The sequence below is a fragment of the Diadema antillarum genome, unplaced genomic scaffold (genome assembly GCF_040938485.1).
Source record: "Diadema antillarum isolate AM-2024a unplaced genomic scaffold, OU_Dant_1.0 seq00001311_RagTag, whole genome shotgun sequence".
Lineage (NCBI taxonomy): Eukaryota > Metazoa > Echinodermata > Echinoidea > Diadematoida > Diadematidae > Diadema > Diadema antillarum.
Genome location: NW_027272084.1, coordinates 388009 through 411323, shown reverse-complemented (window position 1 = coordinate 411323; position 23315 = coordinate 388009). Strand labels below are relative to the sequence as shown.

General features: G+C 35.9%; 1 protein-coding gene across 1 annotated transcript; it reads left to right on the top strand.

Annotated features, from left to right (window-relative positions):
• The first annotated feature begins 953 nt into the window (after positions 1 to 953).
• Positions 954 to 16400, top strand: LOC139708135 (acetylcholinesterase-like). Its single transcript, XM_071620111.1, has 9 exons — positions 954 to 1450; positions 6758 to 6917; positions 8307 to 8384; positions 9418 to 9536; positions 9955 to 10116; positions 12127 to 12432; positions 12758 to 13098; positions 13732 to 13922; positions 14647 to 16400. Exons 1-9 carry the CDS (start codon positions 1058 to 1060, stop codon positions 14694 to 14696), a joined length of 1800 nt encoding a protein of 599 aa, XP_071476212.1. The 5' UTR covers positions 954 to 1057; the 3' UTR covers positions 14697 to 16400.
• Positions 16401 to 23315: the final 6915 nt, after the last annotated feature.

Sequence of the window (23315 nt, the reverse complement as noted above, 5' to 3'; positions counted from 1 at the left end):
GATAAGCTTGTTCAATCTAAAAAAGTCCCTAAGTATGCATATTATGTAATACAAGAAAAATGTACCCCAGATGACCGTTATGAATATTGGAAAAGAAATGTAACTATTCCACCAGACTTGAATTGGGAAGTGGTCCATCATGTGAATTTCAAGTGTTCAATCGATACTCGTTTACGCTCTTTTTATTTTAAAATTTTTCATAAAGCTATTGCTTTAAATGATTTTTTGTTTAAGATAAAGAGAGAAGATTCGCCTAACTGTAGCTTTTGTGGAATATTACCTGAAACAATTGTTCACTTGTTTTGCGAGTGTAATGTAGTAATGCCTTTATGGAATGATTTGTTGCAAATAATGTTAAAACATGATAGTGATTTCAGTCTGGATAATTTCAAGAAAATGTTTGGAGTTTCTTCAGATAAATTCTTATCTTTTTTGTTTTTGTCGTTAAAATGTTTCATTTATATGTAAATTTAAAAACATTATACCCAATTTTGAATTTTTTGTTACACTTGAAAATTAAGAAAGAAACAGAGTATTATGTGGCTAAGAAACGAGGTAAACTTCATCTTCACTTAAGAAATTGAAATTTGAGTTGTTAAAGCCAGGAGATGTTTAACCTGGACTGTATTTGTTAGGGTAGAACCTGCAAGATGTTATACTGGTGACTACCACAATAATTTGTGTATTGATCAAAAAGATACTGCGTTTTTATGTCTTATTGATTATCTTATTTTCATTTTCATTTTTTGTTCCATATTTTCTTGATTATTGTGTAATTTGTATTGTTTGTAATCAAGAAAATCAATAAAACATATAAATACAAAAAAGTGAAGGTTGAACGAAAGTTCAAGAAAGGGAACCTTGTCTCATGCGTAGGTCTATGATACACGTGCGCTCTCCACACAAGAACTTTGGTCCGACATCACCTATGTTTACATTTAAACGGTTGACCTCACCTGGCCTTGTAAGCTCTACCTATTACATGAAAGCAGATAACATCTATTCCCTAGGTCTATACTGAGACCTTGGATAACAAGCTCATTCTATTCGCACCAACATGGCAGCCACTCGGATCCTCTCTTTCGGCCTTGTAATCACATTCTTCGTTTGTCTTCTCCATCTTTCTTCGGCAAGTATTGAAGAAGACCGGCAGCCGATTGTGCAGGCTGGTAAAGCCACCTTTCGGGGGAAGTTCATCGATGTCAGGTCTCATCACCTACCCGATTTCAGCGAAGAAGTGGCAGCGTTCACTGGGATACCGTACGCGGAGCCACCGGTTGATGAGCGACGTTTCAAACGCCCTGTGCCGAAAGTAGTTGAAGGGGACTTTGATGCAACCAGAACCGACATATTTTGCGTACAAACCTTGCTGCCTATCCTTAATGCGGACTTTGAAGCGCCACAGACGGAAGATTGTCTTGTTCTTGATGTCTATGTGCCACAGCCTCAGGTAGAAATGGTTGTATTTGTGGTAAAATATGTCAATGATCATGTGGAATTGCCGCGTTTTTTTCACCCCTGTTATATATAGGCCTAGGTAAAACTTATAGGTCCTAGTTCTACAGAAGAACTCAAAATTCACCTTTTCTTATGTGGAATTTGTTTTCATATTTATGTCGAAAAGATCTCCTGAGAAACGTGTCTGGCTGACGCGATTTGCCGGGATACTGAGTTGTTTTGGAATATTTAGAGATCAAAATTGTATAATAATTTCGGTAGTGGATAACACACGACTTTCATTCCTGAGGAGTAGGTACTTAAGGTAGGTTGAACGTTACGTGATGATCGATTGTGCCCTAGTACATTGTCCTCTTAATAGACTGCATGCGATTCACTCTCGCATTGTAGATCGATGGATATTGCCATAGCGTGATCAATAAGCAAAGATGTACCAACCACTATCGGATATATTCTCAGATTGCAATTTTGTCGACGTACCTTTTTCGTTAACATATCGCATTTTTCGTCGTTGCTCAGTTGAAATCGTGTTATTACCGACAGTATTATTTCACACATTTGTTATGCATATTGTGTCCACTTTAGAACAAAAAGTGACAGTTTCTGCAGGCGAGTGGAAAGTGTGGTTTACCTTTAATTCTAATCTCCATCATATATTTGTTTATCTTGTTTAGTTTTATTGGGGATGGCACTATTCTCTGGGTTATAACTGGTGCTGTCAGAAGTTCAATAATGCAATAATAATTCAATAATTTTTCCCCTGCTATCTTCGCAGCAGAATTTGTGTTGTTACCAATTTACCTACCTAACTTTTCCTCGGGCCGGCCATCTTCTCAAGCAATGCTTACAATGGCGGCCCTCTGCATTATCGCTTCTTAAATATAATATTGTTATTGTAATCCCAGCTGCATAGACAGGCATACTGTAATACCATTAATTTCCTTTTATATCGTTGTTTATGCAAGTCAAACGACTCTGTTTCAAATATACTTTGTATGTTTTCCATGTTCATGATTATGCAATTTATGTATATATTGATTTGCAGAAAATAAAGTATCTACCAAACAAATAATGCTTTCATGCAATGTGACAATGTGACATACATTTTAAGGAAGTTTTGAGTTGATTTCTCTACTTCCATGCAATTGTAAATTTAGTACTTGAACGCTTTTGTGCAATATTTTATGCTGACAAACGTGATGACCAAGACAATATCCCGACATGCAATTTGCCCCTCCATGAAAAAAAAAAGTTTAGTACAAAAACAAAATTTCTTCCCAATATCTAGGATCTTTTGCTGAAATGTAATTTCGTACACGTCAGCGAATCATCTGTAATTACATGATATTACATAAAGAAATACTCTCAAACTTATAATAGATATCCTTCAAAACAAAGAAGGAATGCATCGTTAACCCTTGAGTAATTTTTCTCTCTTTGTCACTGTAACTTTCACTTGTAGACTATTTCAAGCTATAGAGGTACGTGACATTTATCTTGTTTATAGCTCAGTGTATAAACGTATAAAGTCACTATGCTCGGTTCTTGAAAGAAACCTTTACTACAATTCAAATCTTATGGAAATCATTTCATGTTGGATATCAAGGTACCGACTTGATCTGTACAATCGAAAGGTCAGAAATGTGAGAAGATCATTGATCCTAAAGTTCAGGGCAGACCTGGCAGACATATGACGCTCTGTTCGAAGAGTAGACTGTGAGCAAATACGGACTCTTACCTCGACAAAAACCATGAGATGGCAAACATTGGCAAATACGCGGAGATCTCTTTTTTGAATGTGGCAGAAAAATATTAAGAAAATTGACTGTAGAGTATAGTCTCAATGCATATGCACGATACACTTGATTCTCTTGCACAGAGAGAACATAATAAACGGATACACGAACCCAGAAGTGGTCTTGAGTGACGACTAGGTTCTGATGGAAGCCTGAAGTCTGCTTTGTGAATTTTGATTGCCGGATGACGTTATGACTTGATGTTTTGGAAATATATCTGAATTGACAGTTTCTTGATAAGAGGAAAATTGTATTCTTTCCCAAATTTTGCAAGACTCAATATTATAATGTTATGCTCTATACGATGTATAGATAAAAAAAAGTTACTCATCTCATGAGAATAAGAAAAAAACAGTATAACACTGACCAAATTTTACAAAATCGTAACAACAGTAAGAAAATGTGGAAGAGCTTGAGGGAACTTACGCCTAAATCATCACCCATTTCTCCCAATACCATAAAGGTTGATGATGCAGAAGTATCGGACAACGCAAGTATTGCTGAAGCATTCAACAATTTTTTCATATCTAATGCTACTAAAATTACAAAAGACCTGCAGAGGAATACTCCGCAAATGATATTTGATGAGGACAAAGGCTTTGTTCCATCTCATTCTCAATTTAATTTAAGTATGATAACGAGAGATTTTGTATTGAGACAGATCGAGCTTCTTGGCATAGATAAAGCAACCGGAGAAGATCACATCGGCTGCAAACTTTTAAAGATGACAAAGAATGTTATTGCAGAATCTCTTTGCGATATTATCAACAAGTCCCTGTCTACGGGAGTTGTTCCACGTGAATGGAAAAAGGCTCGGGTAGTACCGATATTTAAAGCAGGAGATATTTCTTCGTTGAATAACTACCGCCCCATCTCAATCTTACCAACAGTGAGTAAAATTATTGAAAGGGCCGTACATCAACAACTGAGCGAATTCATGAATGCGAATGATTTACTACACCCTAATCAATCTGGTTTTAGACCATTTCATTCCACATCAACTGCTCTTGCAAAACTTGTGAATCAGTGGTCTTTGAATATAGATAATAATCAAATTTCTGGAGTTGCCTTCATAGATCTTCGGAAGGCATTTGACACTGTAGATCATGACCTACTTTTACATAAATTAAAGTGTATAGGGTGTAGTAAGACGACTGTAGATTGGTTTAAATCCTATTTAAGTGACAGACAGCAAGTGACGCAATTCAAAGGAGCCAAGTCCCACCCTTCAACTATTAAATTGGGTGTACCTCAAGGGTCAATTCTTGGTCCCCTTTTATTTTCAATATATGTCAACAGTCTACCCGAGTGTACTTCAGAAGGTGTTATAGATATGTACGCTGACGATACGACCCTCACTGTCAGTGCTAATGACGCAACAGTTTTAGAAGAAAAGATAACTGTTGCACTAAATAAAGTAATGGGGTGGATTAAGAAAAATCGGCTCGTCCTTAACACTGACAAAACTTCTGTCATGATTATCGGCTCCCGTGCTAATCTCGGGAAAATTGAAAATTTCAGTATTTCATTAGATGGTAGTCGGATTAAAAGAGTTCAGTTCACTAAATGTTTAGGTGTTTTAATAGATGAAGAACTGAAATGGTCTAAACAAATCGAAAATGTATGTAAACGTACCCCAAAAAGTGTCTGCATGATAAAGAGAGCGAAGGCCTTTTTGCCCCAACAATCCCTAAAATTACTTTATAATTGTCTAGTGTTACCACAATTTGATTACTGTTCTGTTGTTTGGTCAAACAGATTTCAATACCATACAACTAAGCTAGAAAAAATTCAAAAGAGGGCAGCAAGAATAATTTTGGACAAAACATATGACACACCGTCGGCTGATTTATTCAAAAGTCTTAAATGGATGACACTAGACAAACGTTTTGATTTCAGCCGCGTTATGATGATATATAAATGCGTCCATAACTTAGCACCTTCGTACCTTCAGGTGCACTTAGTTAAGCCTAGTGATGTACATGAACATCATACAAGGCTAATAGACAGTGGAAATCTATGTGTGCCAAGATTTCGCTCTGATTGTCACAAGTGCAGCCCAATCGTATCCTCTGTACTTGAATGGAACAGGCTAGATCATTCAATTAGATCAGCTTCTTCCATATATTCATTTAAGAGATTGTTTAAGCAAATTTGCTATTTGTAAGTAACACACGAAATTCATTCTGGGCTTTATCATTCCTGTATAATAGCGTTTTTAATTGGTATTTCGGCATTCTGGTGAACTCTTGCTGTGGCATGTACTTTTTATGTTACTTTGCAATGTACAGTATGCTGGTATGTATCTACACTGTATTATGTCATCTTCTGTATATACGTTTTGCTATTTAATGTACATATGTTCATCAATATTATTCAGGGCTCCATGGAAGACCACTATTTATTGGTGAATGGACTACCCTGACAAAAGATTAGAAATATACACTGGGACGGGCTAAAATGGACAAAGAGAAGAAATTATCTCGATTGACATGCATAATTACTGCGCAAACACAGACGAAGAAATATTTGATTAGCTCATATGTACCCCATGATTAGTTTGACTGTTTGGAATTGTTGTTCTTTTTTCTTCACCCTGTATCGAGAATGTTGACCTGCCCTTCGCTCTCTCTACTCCCCCTCTCCCCCTCCCACCCTCTCTTTCCCCACTCTCTTCTATGTGTGCACAATGTATGTGTGTGTACGTGCGTGTGTGTGCGTATGTGTATGTGGGTACGTGTGTGTGCTTGTGTGTATGTGTATGTGTATGTGTATGTGTGTGTGTATGTGTATGTGTATGTCTATGTGTATGTGTATACATGTGAAAGCGTATACACTGTACTTCATGTAACCATCCGATTTGATTGAATGAAAACTGTATACTTTCAATGATTAGCTTGTACGGTACATGTATCGTTGTATTGTGTTATAAAGTCATATATAATTAATGTATTGTAGTAATGTAACGTAAGTGAGGGGACTGCAATCTACAAGTTCGCTTTTTAGCAGCCCCTCAATTTCCATTTCCATGAAGTTCTTTTAAGAACCAATATGTATTATTATGTTCCAATATATGTAATCATGTCAAAGTGTATTACCTGTGTTTGATTGGAAATGAAAATAAAAAAACATGCATGTGAACATGCATGTATGAAATGAAAATGAAATGAATATGGAAAAGAGCTAAGATTTACAGACGACCTGAGGGATAGCAAAATAAATTGGTTATGGCCAGAAAATCAATACAAATGTACTGATTTTCAGCGACAAAGCAGAAGAAAAAGAATTGTTAAATCTTATAAAAGATATATGAAAAAGAAAAAGAATTGTTAAATCTTATAAAAGATATATGAAAAAGAAAAAGAAGTTGTCAAGTGCTATAATTCTTTATAACTTTACGGTCTGTAACTTTTTGTCAGAAATTTCAGAATATGACGCAAAGCACTGCAATATTTGTTCCTTTAGTCAGTAATACGAACCCATTCCTCATTTTTTTTTTCCAGCCAAGATCGGCGGCTGTGATGGTCTGGATCCACGGAGGTGGTTTTCAGGCTGGGGCTGGGGCCATCCCGACAATGTTACCAGTACCGCTGGCTGCCTTGAACGATGTCATCGTTGTCACCTTTAACTATCGACTTAGCATCTTCGGTTTCCTCACAACCGGTGGGTTGACATAGGACATATGTTAAGGATCTCAGGGGAAGGGGCAACAGACACAGAATCAGACAAAGAATATCATCAATTTGCAAATGTGTTCGTACATCTACTCATTTTGGTTAATACCGTTTCTTTATTTGAATCTTGTTCAGTGGTATAGAGAGAACGTTATTCAAAGAAACCGAGATGAAATAATAAGATCTAGTATTCTACTCACTGATGATGTTTGATCATATGAATATGTTTACAAAAATGTAAAAATGACACAGATTTATGGAAAAAAGAATAACTGAAATGTTCGCGATTGATGCATTGATGCATGATGCATTTTTATCAACTTCATTATTTTTGATCGTAAAAAAAAAAAAATCATACATGCACGCACACGCCATACACATGAACACGTACACCCGTACGCACACGCACGCACAAAGTAACAAGTAAACAAACAACAGACACATACATATAAACACACATCCGGTCTTATACCCGGGATATACCATCGGTAGGTGCCTACCGTATAATGACAGCACTGCTTTCCATGGGGGTTAAGGGTCAAGACGGAGTGTAATACCTTCATTTAAAAGAGAATTTTTCTCATCGTCGGAAGCAAAGTTTGTTGCTTCCGGCCACCAACCGAAGTGTATCGGATAGCAGTCTGATGAATCCGACTTGTGTTGGTCGACTATGGGATCAGTATCAAGCATGTCGCGCCTCATGGGACAATCTTGCCCCGTCGGATCATACCCGACATATCCGACGCTGAGCCGATACTTTGCTACCGACGAGTGACGGAGGAGAAAGATATCAGTGGAACCTGGATATAAGCAAATACACGTGACACAACAAAACAACAGCATTTAACAAAGATGTAATAATTTTCGAGGTAAATAGTCACCAAACACCTCATATTATGAAGGGAGAACTCCAATTCATTTTGTGATGATTATGATAATTCATTCAGTACATTTCAATATAAACAGTTGCCTTTCCTGATGACCCCATTACAATAGCAGACATATTTGACAATACGTACGTAACAGAGAGATCAGTTAAACATGTTATTGTGAGGGAATTGGACTGGTTTGGATCGAATATAATCGTACTATTTACAGTTTTGTTTTCCAGCTTGATATTTTGATTTTGCCGGGGTAACATTGATTCATTTGTGTTGTGTGTCTCGTATTATGATATAAACGCACAACACAAACTCTCGTGTGTGTAACGTCTCTGGAAGCTTTTGAATGCTGGATCGTAAACAAGATCACTATTACGTAACAGAAGCCCCCCAAAAAGGAGAAAACGTTGTTATAATCATCTCTGTTTCTTTTTGATACAATTATCTATGGCTCTCTTCCTTTGTATGTGACATTTTCCCCGTTGTTTTGTCTTTAGGAGACGACGTTATCCCTGGCAATCTCGGGCTGCTTGATCAGCGGCAAGCGCTCATATGGGTTCAAGAAAATATCGCAGGTACAATTATCATTAGGCTGAGCCATTTTGCCAGTAAAGAAAAACAAAACAAAACAAAGAAGTCCCTAATCCACGTGATTGTTTGTCTTCATCTGCCAGGAAGATGTAAGGCCAAAAATATGTTTTGATACTAGGAAAGTGTCTTTGTTTGATTTTTCTCTTTCGTACATTTTTTTTTTATTCTGATATAATCATTACCGAGTGTCGAGGGGTGCAATGACAAGAAAAGAATAGTACGCAGAATATAGAAGACGGCTATACAATCCTCATAACAATATCTCGCCGCAAGGACTTGCGACAATACAGGCTTTCTGAAATAATTTCTTCGAATCTCTTTCTTTAAGATTGGCGAAGTTCAAACCTGTGTATTTATACATTGGCTGGAAATACTAGTATCATCTTTGTCGAAACACTTGTTTTAGTTTTAGTTTTATTAAAAATGGTTCACGGAGACACTGATGATTGACCTATCTTTCGCTCGTTGTTTCCAGTCTAAGGATATTATTATTCAATCAATTGTCTGAAGGCAATAGACAAAATTACATGATAGATAGAGGTGATAACCGAATAGGCCCTAAATAGTTTACACTTTGTAAGTAGCGAGATTAAAGACACTTATTTTCAACATTTTCAGAAAAAAAAACAGCTTCAGTGCTTCATCTAGTTCTAAAATTTGAGTTAGGGATAGAAACAACCAATGTAAAAACTGTTAACCACTTTAATCAATGCTAAGTATTGTTAGATATACAAAATGTGAACAACACTTTTATTAAGATCGGTTTTGTTATAAATCCTCTAGAAATATGGCTTTTAAGAAAATTAGTGATGTTTCTTTTTTTTTTTCATTGTGGCTATATTGTAATATGTTTTGTATGGTTGTATGCATTGTATTTTGTGATACAACTGAAATATTCATATCCGTGAAATGTGATAACTCAAACATTTTTATCAATCACTGCTCGAAATGGTAAAGAGTGCCTTCAAGGTGATGCTATATACAATATGAACGCAATATTACGTTTATTTTTGTCAGCCTTCGGTGGTGATCCCACTCGGGTGACTATCTTCGGTGAGAGTGCCGGAGGGGCGAGTGTCAACTTTCAAGTACTATCTCCTATGAGTGCTGGTCTCTTTTCAGGCGCCATCATGCAGGTAATGCCTCAGAAACCATTTATTTCTTCTTTTTTTTTCAAAGAGATCTATTAGAGTTGTAGAAACCTTGGTTTTACAGGATATCATTTCACATCATTCTACCAGAAGTAAATGTCACGTGTGTTCAGGAACGTTTACGCATGCAGTGCTAAAACACTATAACAGATGAATGAAACTTTTTTCGTATAGAAGGCACTTGCCTACGCATGATAGAGCCCTCCAAAATGCTACAAAATAGATTGAGAAACTTTAAATGCACAAAACATACTCTAGAAAATCGATTTTTTAGTTCGGGAATTCGTCATGTATGATGGCGGAAGTATTCAACTGATTCCCGATAATGAGATAATAAGATGAATAAGTCATTCTAATATGTTAGGATTTATCTTGAGATTATTCATCATGACGTCATTGACAGAGTGGAGTGGCGTCCGACTGGGCGTCAGGGACTAGAGAGGAGGCGAGAGAGAAGGCGTTTACCCTGGGCTCGGCGCTAAACTGCGACGCGGTAACAAGCGAGGAGCTGTTGGAATGTCTCAACAGCAAATCGGTGGAAGAGATCGTCGACCTCCTGGCACGAGTAAGTGTAAGGTGCCATTTGTGCAATTACACCAAGCACCTTACAAAGGAATAGAAGAAATTTTGCTAAGATGATATTCTGAATTGTTGGTTTGTTTGTTTATTTCCCCCCTGTATTTGAGGATAATACATTTTTTCAGTCCTTTCCAAAACGACAAGGTCAATTTTCTACGAATCCTTATATCACTAATGACTTGACGTACCACTTATAATTTAAGGATGTCCTCATAATTGTACAGACGTCAACCATACATTTATGACTTTCCGGATTAGAAAAAAAAATCACAATAAAAATGATAATACTAGAATTTTTAATGTTCATTTGTATTGGATTATTCGAAAAACAGAAAACATCAGAACAAAGCACACTAGCATATCCTAAGAAAACGTATGCATCCCAAAACTGACAGTAAACACACATTACTGTATACATTCACGTGTAGAATAAAAGCCTTGTATAATGATCGCTGACGAAAAGCTTCTGGTGTAATCCCTGTCCACGCTTTGCTAATGTCTTTATATGATATTGTAAAGTTACGATACATATCATACTAGCTTCAGAATTAGATACTGTGTTTTTTAATGTCCGTTAAATTATTTTCGTACTTTCGTTCCCCTCTCACGCTTTCTGCCTCTGTTCCTCTTTCTTTTTCTTTCTGTTTTCTTTTTCTCTAACTCTCTTCATGGATCCATGAAAAATCAGATGTGCCAAACATAGTGGCAGCCAAAGTAGGGCTATCTATCCTATGTCTTTCAGTCAGTACTTCGTTACATGGTGTGGACTTGTATATGATTTGCAGTATCCATTTACGTATGAGGAGATCAACAATCAAACAAACATGATACATACCGTGTGCAACTGGTCCAACATAGAAGACCAGCAGCACTAAATACAGTCTAGCATAATGGGTTATCCCGCTGTATTGTCTTGTCTTGTGTTCAACATGTTTCGCTTTCCAAACATTAGGAAAGAGCATGGTAAATACAAGTAATGGTAAAGGCCCTGGGCATAATGAAATTGGTACTCTGGCTGTTAAAAATTTATTCATATTCTTTGTATTCCTCTTTGTAAAATTTCTACTTTATTATCCATGTCAAGTGGTGAAGTTCCTAATGATTTAAAAAATGCATAAGTTATACCTATTTGTAAAAGTGGAACTAAGGAAGATGATATGTTTTGAAAAGATGATAATTTTGATAATATCTTTGTAAACTTTTGAAAATAAAAAGATTATACATGCGCATAAGGGGATGATTTGATACATTATTTGTATTATATCAAATTGTATATTATATGAAATTCGCCTTAAATCTAATCTCTTTAATTTCAAAAGTTTTTATAAGATGTGTTTTTAATGTAGTCTCATTGTTATTCTTTTATTCTATTTTTTATCTTTTTAGAGAAGTATGTCATTACTGACAATTAGTTTTGGTTTATGTTCTCATTATATGTCCCCTGTATCATTAACAAATTATTTAAAGCTCAATAGCCAGGTTCATACATGCGTAATAAGATTGTAACGTGGCTCTCATTTTCAATATTTCATGATATAAAACATATAATATCAGTGACAATTCGACGGAATCTCTATTTTCCGTTAAAAATGGAATTCTTTGGGATCCTGCTTATCTTTTTAACGTTGTCTATAATGTCGTCATGAAGTGCGGTAGTTTCTTTATCAGCGATATAACGGCATCGGAACTTTAAAAAAAAATCATAACTTTTGAATCGTTTGTCAATTTTCCTTAAATTTTCACTGATATGTTATACTAATATTGCTACTTTCAACCAATCCACATTCATGTTTGGGATTTGGTTTTCTTTACAATATAGAGCTAAAATCCTACAAGCCGTGATAACTGCACAAAGATTTTAAAAAACCCTTTAATATTAATCAATGTGATTTCATGAATTGATAAAAACTGCACATTTGAACAAAAATTGTGCACATCAACAATAGTATTCATCCCCTTTCCTCTCCTTACATTTTTGCTTTCACTTTCTTCGTAGGATATGGCTTTCGCGGCAAAAATCATGTCTCGTCCTGCGGTCGACGGCCAGTTTATCCCACGAAATCCTTTCAACATGGCCGCCGATGGTGAATTCAACCGTGTCGACACCATGATCGGCTACCTCAGCGACGAGGGGAACGTGTTTATGCTGCCACGACATCGGGGCCTAGAGGGAAACGATAAACCAGTGATGAACAAGACTGTCATGCAGGACGCCCTCGCTCTTAACCTGATTTTAGGCGAAGGTGGTGTAGACCAGCAAGTATTTGACGCCATCACATTCGTCTATTCAACAGCTGATGAAGTAAGGAACCTAAATGTTTCAGGCTTAAGAAATCTTCCTTCGGTAATTGTTCTATTGTTTCTATCAGTCAACGTCATCTGAGCTGAAGTTCCCATAACAGAGATTAAAGAAATATATATATTCTCCTACAGAATTACTGTCGTTTCATTCATTAATACTTTCAGTGTTCATATCAGAATTATCTTACTGTATGATCATCAGCTCTTTCTCGGTCATCTTTAGTGTATTGTATGGGCCATAATTATGATGCGTAGCTCAGGTTTGCTACAGGTCCTACTGAAGAGTATGAAGATAATTATCACAAATCATGATTTTGCTTTCATAGCTGGGCGATCCTGACCGGAATTACTTCGACATGGTAGCCGAGCAGTTCGGGGACAATTATTTCCTCTGTCCGGGCTTCAACATGGCGGAGTACCTTTCCGCAAGAGGAAACGCAGTCTACATGTACGTCATGTCTCATATCCCCTCCTATTCCTTCTGGGGAAAAGAAGCAACTTGGTTGGGAGCGACTCATGCAGAAGACATCCAGTTCGTGATGGGTTCGGCCCTCACTGTTGCTCCCGACGACGACATTGTCGGATTCGGCAAAACGAAATTCACCGACGAGGAGGCTCTAATATCAGTGCAGACCATGAAATACTGGTCCAACTTTGCAAAGACACGGTAAGTCGAGTTTAAGCATGCGATCGTGTCCTCAAGCGGACTCTCTATAGACCGATCCAACCTGACAGCGAAATCCGCCATTACTGCGATGCCCCATGCGCGCACACGTATGATGATTGTGAATGCATTATTTTGGATGATGACTGGCTCACACCCGCTGCATATTTCTATTATATATATATATATATATATATATATATATATATATATATTCAAATTCAAATTTCAAATTTATTTCACATGCTAAAAAGAAAACATCACGTTCACAATCAAACAGAAGAGAAAAATATACAAATAAACATAGCACGTGAGGGATCAGTAAAGGCCGTATGAAGCCTATCGAGGCCGATTCCCTTACAAACAATAAATAGTACGCAATTTCCATCAAATATACATCAAGGAACAAAAACAACAAAGAAATATATATATGTATATATATATATATATATATATATATATATATATACATACATATATGTTATAGGCATGTTAGAAAGGGGAAAGACGTACTTTTTCATGTGATACAGAATAACAGATTTTTGTTCAATTGTCCAAAACAACTACATGGGTTGTCACTTTAAAGAACAGAAAGATAGTTTTTTTTTCTTTGCTTTTTTTCTTTTTTATTCACAGAAATCCCAATCTTTCGTCGGTAGATGGCAACGATGAAGTTGGCTCTTTGTACCCACCTTGGCCGAAATTCAACAAGGAGACAGTGGCGTACAAAGACCTGTCGTTGTCCTTCGAGAACCACGTTGGTCATCCAAAGCCTAACATATGCTTTTTCAATGACAATATTTTACCACAACTTCGAGCAAATGCAGGTAAAGATATGTACAATGTTGTGACCAGTGTTCACTCTTTATTTCAACAATCATGTCTCTGTCATTTTGAGAGGTTCTACTGTAATGATTTCATGAGGTCAAACTGCCTTATTCCACAACCTTGAAACTGATCCGATTCCATTTATATTTACTTGAGCATGCATATAATAGTACTACATATCATGCAAAATGCAGAAACAAATAACATAAAATATACCATGTAGTGCCTACGTGCACATTTTTCATATCTTACGCTAGATTATTTCCATAAAAACAAGCAGGTCAGAATGATAGTATATTCAAACGCATGCACAGAGATTCATCTTGCATCACATAATCGATGAAACACGCACAGTGTCCAAATAAAATCTTGTAGTGTAGTTCAGATTTTATAGTTGTCATACAATATTTTGTAGTATGGGTCTGGTTCACATATCGAATTGTTTCATGCATGCTTACATTTTCACATCTAACATTTATCTGACACATAATATGTAATTCAGACTTGGCGTCTTCTCTTTGCCATTGTACCTGATTTTAGACAGAAAAATAAACGAATCGTTGATTGAATTAACAGAGCGAATAATAGTGATGATAAGCTGTGAGTTTCTACTTTTACTTGCTTTACTAAATTATCATGTGTGTATATTCATTGCAAATAACTTTTCAGCAATTGTACGCCTACTACCATGATTCCATCCCGCTTTCCTTTATCTTTATACAGCTGAGATGCAACGTCTGCGGTCCTTAGTAGGAGAAGGAAATAATCAGTAGATTCTTCCCCAGCGTCATTGGACCTATTTGACCGAAATGGAGCAGAAAACAAGCTACATCTTTTTTTAAAGTTTTTAATCAAGTTTGTAATACTGTTAATGAGCTGTTAACCTTGAGGTAGCAGTAATTTTGAAGTGACCATCAGGAAATATACTGTTTGTTTTTGGATGGATAAATAATATCATGTACTCGCTAAATGTTCAGGATTGCTTTTATTCAATTGGTGACAGGAACTGCATTTCTATCCATTCTCACCCAAGACTAGAATTTTCAATAGCTTTAGAAAAGTATCACATCACTTTGTGCGCTGTGTCTGTTTCCTACTTTGATGTTTGTTTGTTTGTTTGTTTGTCTTTTCGTTTTCAAATGCTTTCCTGCATTTTGTTTTATAATAGGTTTTAACAATAGTCATGATAGTATGAAATATAGATGACAAAATAATCAAATGAAGAACAGACAAATAATGCATTGTACATATACAGTCAGCACTAAACCTTGTTAAAAAAATAAATACAATTTTGTTCATGCAGAGGGAGAGACAATCATGAACAGTAGGAGTAGAAAGCTCTAAAACACTTATGTATGGGTGTGGAAGATTCAGTGATAAATGTCATTGTAATAATTTGCCCCTCTGTATAATTTCAAAAGAAATGTGAACTGGTGCATTGTGCGTACTGCTTGGAATACTTAACTCTGTGTGAAGTAATATCTCATTTTGCCATTGTTCAGATGGGGACTTGTTTTGTATAATAAGAAATGAAGAGAATAAGGACTTGACATTCGACTCGATATTATTCATAGTTTTATTACAGCTGAAATTGCTTCTTCATTCGAGCCTTAGAGAGAAGCAGCTTAAACATATTCGGGTAAAGACTTGCATGAAATGCAACTCTATTAAACATATCATCATGGACAAACAAGCAGTTAAATGCAAATAAAATGAGATTTACTTAAAATAAATGATATTTTATTTTACTTTAAGATATTATTAATGATTGATTGCGTTTCAGTGGCTTCAATGAGCTCATCTAAATTACTCTGGGAACAGAATAGATTACCGGTATTGTCATCTGCATTATATTAAAGTATATGATAATAATGGTACTGAGAGAATAGTATCATCGTGAAAATGAGAAAGAGGAGCGGACCCTACTAGATAGATCCTTGGGGAATACCGCATGCTATGGTGCATTCTTTCGAATCACTACCGTTACACAACACAAATTTTGATGCTTCATAAATATAACTGCTGTAAGAGAGGTGTAGACTGTATGCCTGCTGTGTAAACGTTTCTAGTCGTTGATACAATTTTACAAAACGCCAACTTCAGAATTAAACATGGATCCAGGTAGGACTTATAGAATTGATTAAAAAAACCATGATATGCCAAGTTTGAATGAATGGGTGCGTAACCCGGTGAAGCAGTCTCACCTCACATCAAACTTGACCATATGGAATACCAGCTGGTGCAGCTGAGCATGGATGGGGTATCCAGCCATCTTCTCAGCTGTAAAAAAAAAATATATAAAATAAAAAAAAGTTTTACATTTTCTCGTTGTTTGTTGTTCTGCATGAATACAAATTTAATGTCCTTGATTATTGATGTGACGGAATTCATCTTCTGTATTGAAATACATATCTCAATTGTGCTTTGGATAATGGTTTTTATCTATCTTATTCATTCTTTGCCTGCCCCGTGTTTTAGAATAACCAATTCCCTGATGTGTTGGCACTTGGTGGATGTGTTATGATTAGTAATTGGAGAACTCCCTTTACTTTCTACAAAATGATTAGCAAACATTTAGTTATATTCAAAGTTTATGTATTTGAGCTCTGAACCTGTTTGCAACAACATAAGCACTGGCTCGGAAAGAAAGATCTGTATTTATTTTTATTTAACGTATATCATTCACAATCTCCATTGTGAAAATCACAACAGGTGGTCATAACAGGTGGTTACATTTTTCTTGTTCACATACATGCACAAATGCCGTCTATGGGAAAAAAAAAACTACCTAACAAACAAACATACAAACAAACAGAACTGCAGACCAACAGTCCAGGAATAATTGCGTTCAAAACATATGAAGCCGTTTATTAATAATATTGTTTCATTTTGTTTGATTGGTTTTGCATTACATTCTGCGTTTCAAGTCGTACAAAATTAATTCTGTACAAAAATATTAGAGTTAGTAAGCAAGACTGCGCAAAGTAATTCTTTTCAGTGAACCCCCTAACAATATGCAGTATTGATGAATGTTACCTCTCAAACATCTCTGTCTTCCACCCATAACATGTGGAAGTGTGTATGAAAACCCTGTATACACTTCTCAGTTTGCAGGAACTATGATCCTATACGACATAACAAAAACTAAGATATCAACAACGACAACAAAACAGTCCTGCTAATGAGTATAGCAAGTGTCAGAGTGTCAGATAATAATGTGTTAACTCTTTATGTGCCACGTTCGCACTCCAGAGTTTGCATATTCTGCTCAAACGCACATAAACCCGCCCAAACCGATCGATAAATCGCATAATATAATGAAAGTGTTTCTCGCCATTTCAGTCCTGTCACATGTAGCTTGCATTTTATGTGGTGATTGACTATCAAGCCGTGTTACCTACTGGATATGTGAGTAAATTCTCAGTGTCTGTCACTGTTTTGTGTGAAAAAGTCGTGCCTGTACAAAAAAAAAATGTAGATATTGGTCATTAATTGACAGAAAACCAATCATAGATTTGTCATACAATTCACATCGAGGCAAAGCTTGGTATTTTCTCTACAACTTTGCTCATTACATGATTGGGTATTAAAATCTATTTACATAGTTTTGGAAAACAGAAGTTTTCCAAAGCATGATTACATGTAGCTTATATCGCTCTCTCAGAATATTGTGGCTCACAAGGGGCTTATACACCACTGCACATAAAGAGTTAGTCGTTTCAGAGGGGTTACCACGGAGATTTAAATTCCTTGTAGATTTAAATTCCTTTGAATGCTTCAATAGTATAGGATTTCCGGGTAAACTGCAAATTTTCTCCGATCAATTCAATAACATTTCGAACCATAGATTTCTTTCGAAATGCGATCACGATAAAAAAAATCAGGGTTCAAGTTCATCTTTGGGCGCTGACAATCAACAACTCAGCAATTAAATTGCAACTTGCTCCAGTCAATTTGACTCTATCAAGATGACAAGTCATTCAAATTCGCCCGTGCCTAACATCTCTTTTACGTCGGTCATTCAAATTCGTAAATGGGCAAGCATAATAAACAATTGCGCTTAACTTCAAAACTTTATAAAAGTTGAAACAAAAAGAATGTTGTTAATTACAGGCCTATTTTGGTACTCTCCCATGTAATGAAAATACTTGAAAAACCTGTTTATGGTCAGTTGTACACTTATTTTGAAAACAATAATTTGCTAAGTAACTGGCAGTCGGGCTTTCGACCAATGCGTTCCACATACACTGCGCTAATTGATCTGAATGATTATTTTCTGAAAAATATTGATGAGGGGTATCTGACCAGTGCAATTTTCCTTGACCTTAAAACGTGCTTTTGACTCAGTGAGTCATAGTATTTTGCCTGATAACCTGTCAAAGTATGGCTTTAGTGAGGGTGCGCTCTCATGGTTCACCAGTTACTTTACCAGGAGGGAACAATGCGTATCTGTCAATGGGGTACTGTCGGATTTTAAGTCTGTTCAAACAGGTGTACCACAGGGGTCACTTCTGGGCCCGTTGTTGTTTTCCATCTTCATCAATGACATGTGTCAATTGCCTTTTGACTGTAACATGAAAGTATGTGTGTATGCGGACGACACAGCCATGTTTGTCCGCTCGAAGAATGGCAATGTTATCTCAGAGCTGCTTCAAACGGAAATGAGAAATGTTTTTAAGCGGTTGGATAAGAAAACAAAAGTATTGTTATTAGGCTCCAAACGGAAAACAAAAGGGCATTTCGCTTTCAGTGAAGCATGGAAACGAACCCATTGAACAAGTGCATGGTTTTAAGTAACTTGGTGTGATAATAGATAGCCACTTGAATTGGGCCAATCACGTTGACTACACCGTGCAGAAAATTGAGTATATGAATATAAGAACGACCCAAGTCCAATTTTTGGCCAAATTCAGTTTGACATGGGATATTGTAGCTTATGCATGGACTCATCTTGTGTGTAAATGATAAATCCTAATTACCCCCGGAAGTGCCTGAAATGAATGAGTTAAATCTTATATTAATGTAAGAATGAAGGACTTGGGTCATTCTTACATTCATATAATAGCGCCCTCTCTCATCCCTCTCCCATCTCTATAGCAGAATATCATGTATATGAATCAAAGAACGACCCAATTCCATATGAATCAAAGAACGACCCAAGTCCACCACACAAAATCGTGGCCTCTCCATAATTAATGTAAATGATAATTGTCATAATAATATGTTCTAATTTGTATATACAATGTTGCCTTCCTATCACAGTTAAATATAATATTATTGGACAAATAGAAAAGATATGAAGTTTTTTTTTAGTTTACTCGAAATGATCTTCCATGGACTTGGGTCGTTCTTATATTCATATACTCAATTCCTAGGACGATCTGTTACCTCTCAAGGACAAAGAGTTTTATACCGGGTGAAATACTTAAAATGTTATACTATAATAGGCCTAGTATGATTTTTACCTCACCTCGATTACTGCAATGTTGTATGGGGAAGTACAGCCATAACGAGACGAGGTTATAGAAGCTTCAGAACAGATTCGCTCAATTAATACTTTTTTGTTGTTTATTTAATACGATTTTTCGACCCCACACAAGATAATGCTTCAGAGATTAGACAGCCAGTCAGTGACCCAGAGAATCCAATGTAAATATTGTGTCCTTGTATATAAAGTTGCCAATGGACTGACCCCAACGTATTTGCAATCGTTGAAAACAAAACGAAATCCTTTTTTTTTTCAAACTAGATATGCAATTAGCTGTCCTCTCAATATCAATCTTCCTAGAACTGAATATTATAAGAAATCTTTTCCTTATCATGGATCTAAAATTTAGAACAGGTGAAAGTGTGTGTGTGTGCGTGTGGGTGTGTGTGAGTTTTGTTCTTTATCATTATTTTCTATCTCTCCCGGACTTGATTGTTGTTGTTTTTTTGTTTTGTTTTGTTTTGCTTTGCTTTGTTTTTTTGTTGTTGTTGTTTGTTTGTTTTTGTTGCTTTTTTTTTGGGGGGGGGGGGGGGTCGTTGGCTTGTGTACAACCCTTTTTCTCGTGTACGCTCTATATGGACATCTTGTCTTTATGTTTCCTCTGTGTTACTATGTTTGTAAGTTTGCGTTTTTTACTCAAATTGTATTTTGTATGTGATGCAGGGACCCTTAGCAGAGCAGTTCCGAGTGAGCTGAAAGGGCTTACCTGCTAAAAGAAAACAGAATAAATTGTAATAAATGAATAAATAAATAGATAAATGAATAGATAAATGAATAAATTAATTAGTTGATAAATAGATAAATAGATAGATAAATAAATTGATTAATTAATTAATTAATTAATGTGGGACTCGTATCAAGTAGAAAGTCAAAATGGGGAGGAGATTTGGGAACTTCAGCTCAGGTCAATACTTGACATTGGTGATGTTATGCTCATTTGCCAAATAACATTATACATTCTTCTTTTGCTGTAAAATCCGGAAAAATGCGGAAATCTGAGCTCTAATTTAGAAGTGGTGTTCTGATTTCCTGAGTGGGTCTAAACCCCTTTCCCCCGTTATTAATCGTAAATATTCTTAAGATTCATTGCGTAACAGATCTTTCTAATGTCATTTGTCATCAGGAGCAGGTTAAGGGAAAACTTGTTACCCGACCCATTTACATAAATTATTTATGAATTTGACTGCATTAGTACATTCGATGGAATAATCGCTTACGCATTACTCTTGTCAGTGTTCTGTATGTCATTCCACTTCATTCTACAAACTTGACGATGACAGGCAATATCATGTACTGAACTACTAAGTAACTGACAATGTAGAAAAAACAAAACAAAACAAAACCCAACAACATGGCCGACCCTCATGCAGTACGCTACTGACAAACTACCAATGAGGACTGACAGAGAATAATGGCGGCTTTTGAAGACAACACAAACTAAGCCTACGAAGAGACTTGATGTCAGGCGCTAGACAGGTAGCTACGATAATAAAGACGCAACACACACATACACACACACACACACACAAAGAAATGCAATGTCACGAAATGTGTACGAAGCACAAGTACAGAAGACATTTGCACAAACGAATGAAAAAAGTAAAGAAAACGAACATGGAAAACAAAAGAAACAGGACAAAATAACCAGTCACAAAGAAAAGAAGTTAAGAATAAAAGTGTGGAAAGGAATACACAAAATTTAAATGTAAATTGTATACACTTTTGTATATGTATACATGTGATCAATGTCTGTCGTGTCCACGCGGATATGTCTAATACAGGTCTGATTTGTTTTTTTAAGAAACCTCTACTAAATCTATTCAACCGGTTTCACTCTTTTTTAAGGCCGACTGGACGCCATGGGACCCTGGTATACCAGGTTTTCGGAAGGAACTGGTTAAAATTCCTAGGTTTTATTATTGATAATAAACTTACCTGGAATCTACTCCAATTAATTTCATTTCATTTCATTTTATTTCATTTCATTTCATTTTATTGTATTTCCTTTCCGACGAAAGTATACAACATGACATTTGCATATAAACAAAGTAAAGTGCAATGTGGCTTTTGCATATTCAAATGAAATTTAAATGCACGTCATTTGTTTGCAATGAGACAAAACATACTTTTAGATAAATAAATGCATGGACAAACTGTAACTGAATCGTTACAAAGAAAAAAAAGTCGGGAATGGAGGGGACTGCTAAAAAGCCTATTATCTTGTAGAATGCAGTCCCCTCGTGAGTAGTAAATTGTAGTAATACTCAATCGAAACGATTTTTTAAGACATGTTACTTGGGAAACAGAACATCAAACAAATGCGCACACTAACGCACACACACACAGAAACAAAGCAGCTCTCTTACATACGCGTGGAAGAAATAGACAGGAGGTCAAAGGTCAGAAAAGGGACAGGAACAGGAAGACAGGGAAAGGAGCAAAGGAGGAAGAGTTCAAGGGTCGATGCCAAAGCACATAAGACTATAGTCTTACCGAGATATGGACTATGATTATGAATAGTGTGTTACAACGATTATGAAATAAATTAAACAAAAGTTAAAAACGTTAAAGCAAAGAAATAAATTAACGGCCTTCAAAGATGCAAATCCCCAGTGATATAAGAATTACTGAAATATTTCTTTAATTCAAAAGTAAAGGTGTTAAAGCTTAGAGAGTCTTTTATGCTGCTATTCTATATCGTATTATCTCAATAAATATGAGGTGTTATAAATGAAGTCAAATATTGTTTTCCTGAAGACGTTCTTTTGATAGTACACTGTTCACTTTGTTATTGTATACCTTAATCAAACTTCGACTAAGCATTATTTGTAATGAATTATGGAGAAGCCATACTGTTGTTCTATTTCATGAAAATAAAATTTTAAAGATTTACAATAATTTGTGTCGTTTGCACTTAAGAAAATATATGTGCAAACTTACCAACCATTTTTTTTCTCTCTCTCTCTCTTTCTCTCTGGCAGTGTCTGGTATTCGATTCCATGTTGGTTAAAAACAAAACTGTCCAATTATATCATTTTCATTCATTTCATTTCATTTATTTCATTCCTTCTTTCTTTTTCGTCAAACATAACACGAAATGAATCAGAAGATATAACATAGGCATGTATTCGACTTTACATGGTAGATAATGTTTAACAAATATGAAATTATACATGCATATCGGCAAAATACAAAGTTATGTTTGGAGGGAAAAAAAGAAAGAAAGAACTGAGAGGTTCACTGAAGAGCATGCTTGTAAATTGTGAACCACTCAAAGGATTCTTATGAATACATTGAACTTTTTTTGTTTCTACAAAGACAGGAGAGAACAAAACAGGACAGAACAAGACAGTAGAAACACAACGACTTTACATGACTTTACAGTAGGGTATACCATGACAGTAATAAAACACAAAAGAACAATGGAAAGAAAGGAGAGAAAGAAAAAGGAAGTGAAAGGAAAAGCCAACACGCTGAACATCGGGATCAGAAGATGGAATTGAGGTGCTGTACATCTGGATCAGAAGAGGGAATAGAGGTGTTTTAGCTCGATCAGCCGAACAAAGTTTATACAAATAAGATAATGTAAACAATGATGAAATCAATGATTGACGATGAACCCTTAGGCTGTAAAGACCAGCTAGGTAATGAATCGTATATAGCTTAATATGAGTTCAACAAAAAAAAAGTTAACTTACGCTTAAACGAATTCAAAGATAAAGAATTTTTTTATATCACAACTTAAAGAATTCCAATCCTACCCAGCAATCCAATGAATTTTACTTGCCATCTCATTTTGGGCTTATATTTCAGAATTCTCTTGATAACAGCATAAAGGAAGACTTATATCGTAGTACTTTTACTTTCAAGTTAAAGCCCCCCCCCCCCCAGAAATGCCTGTATA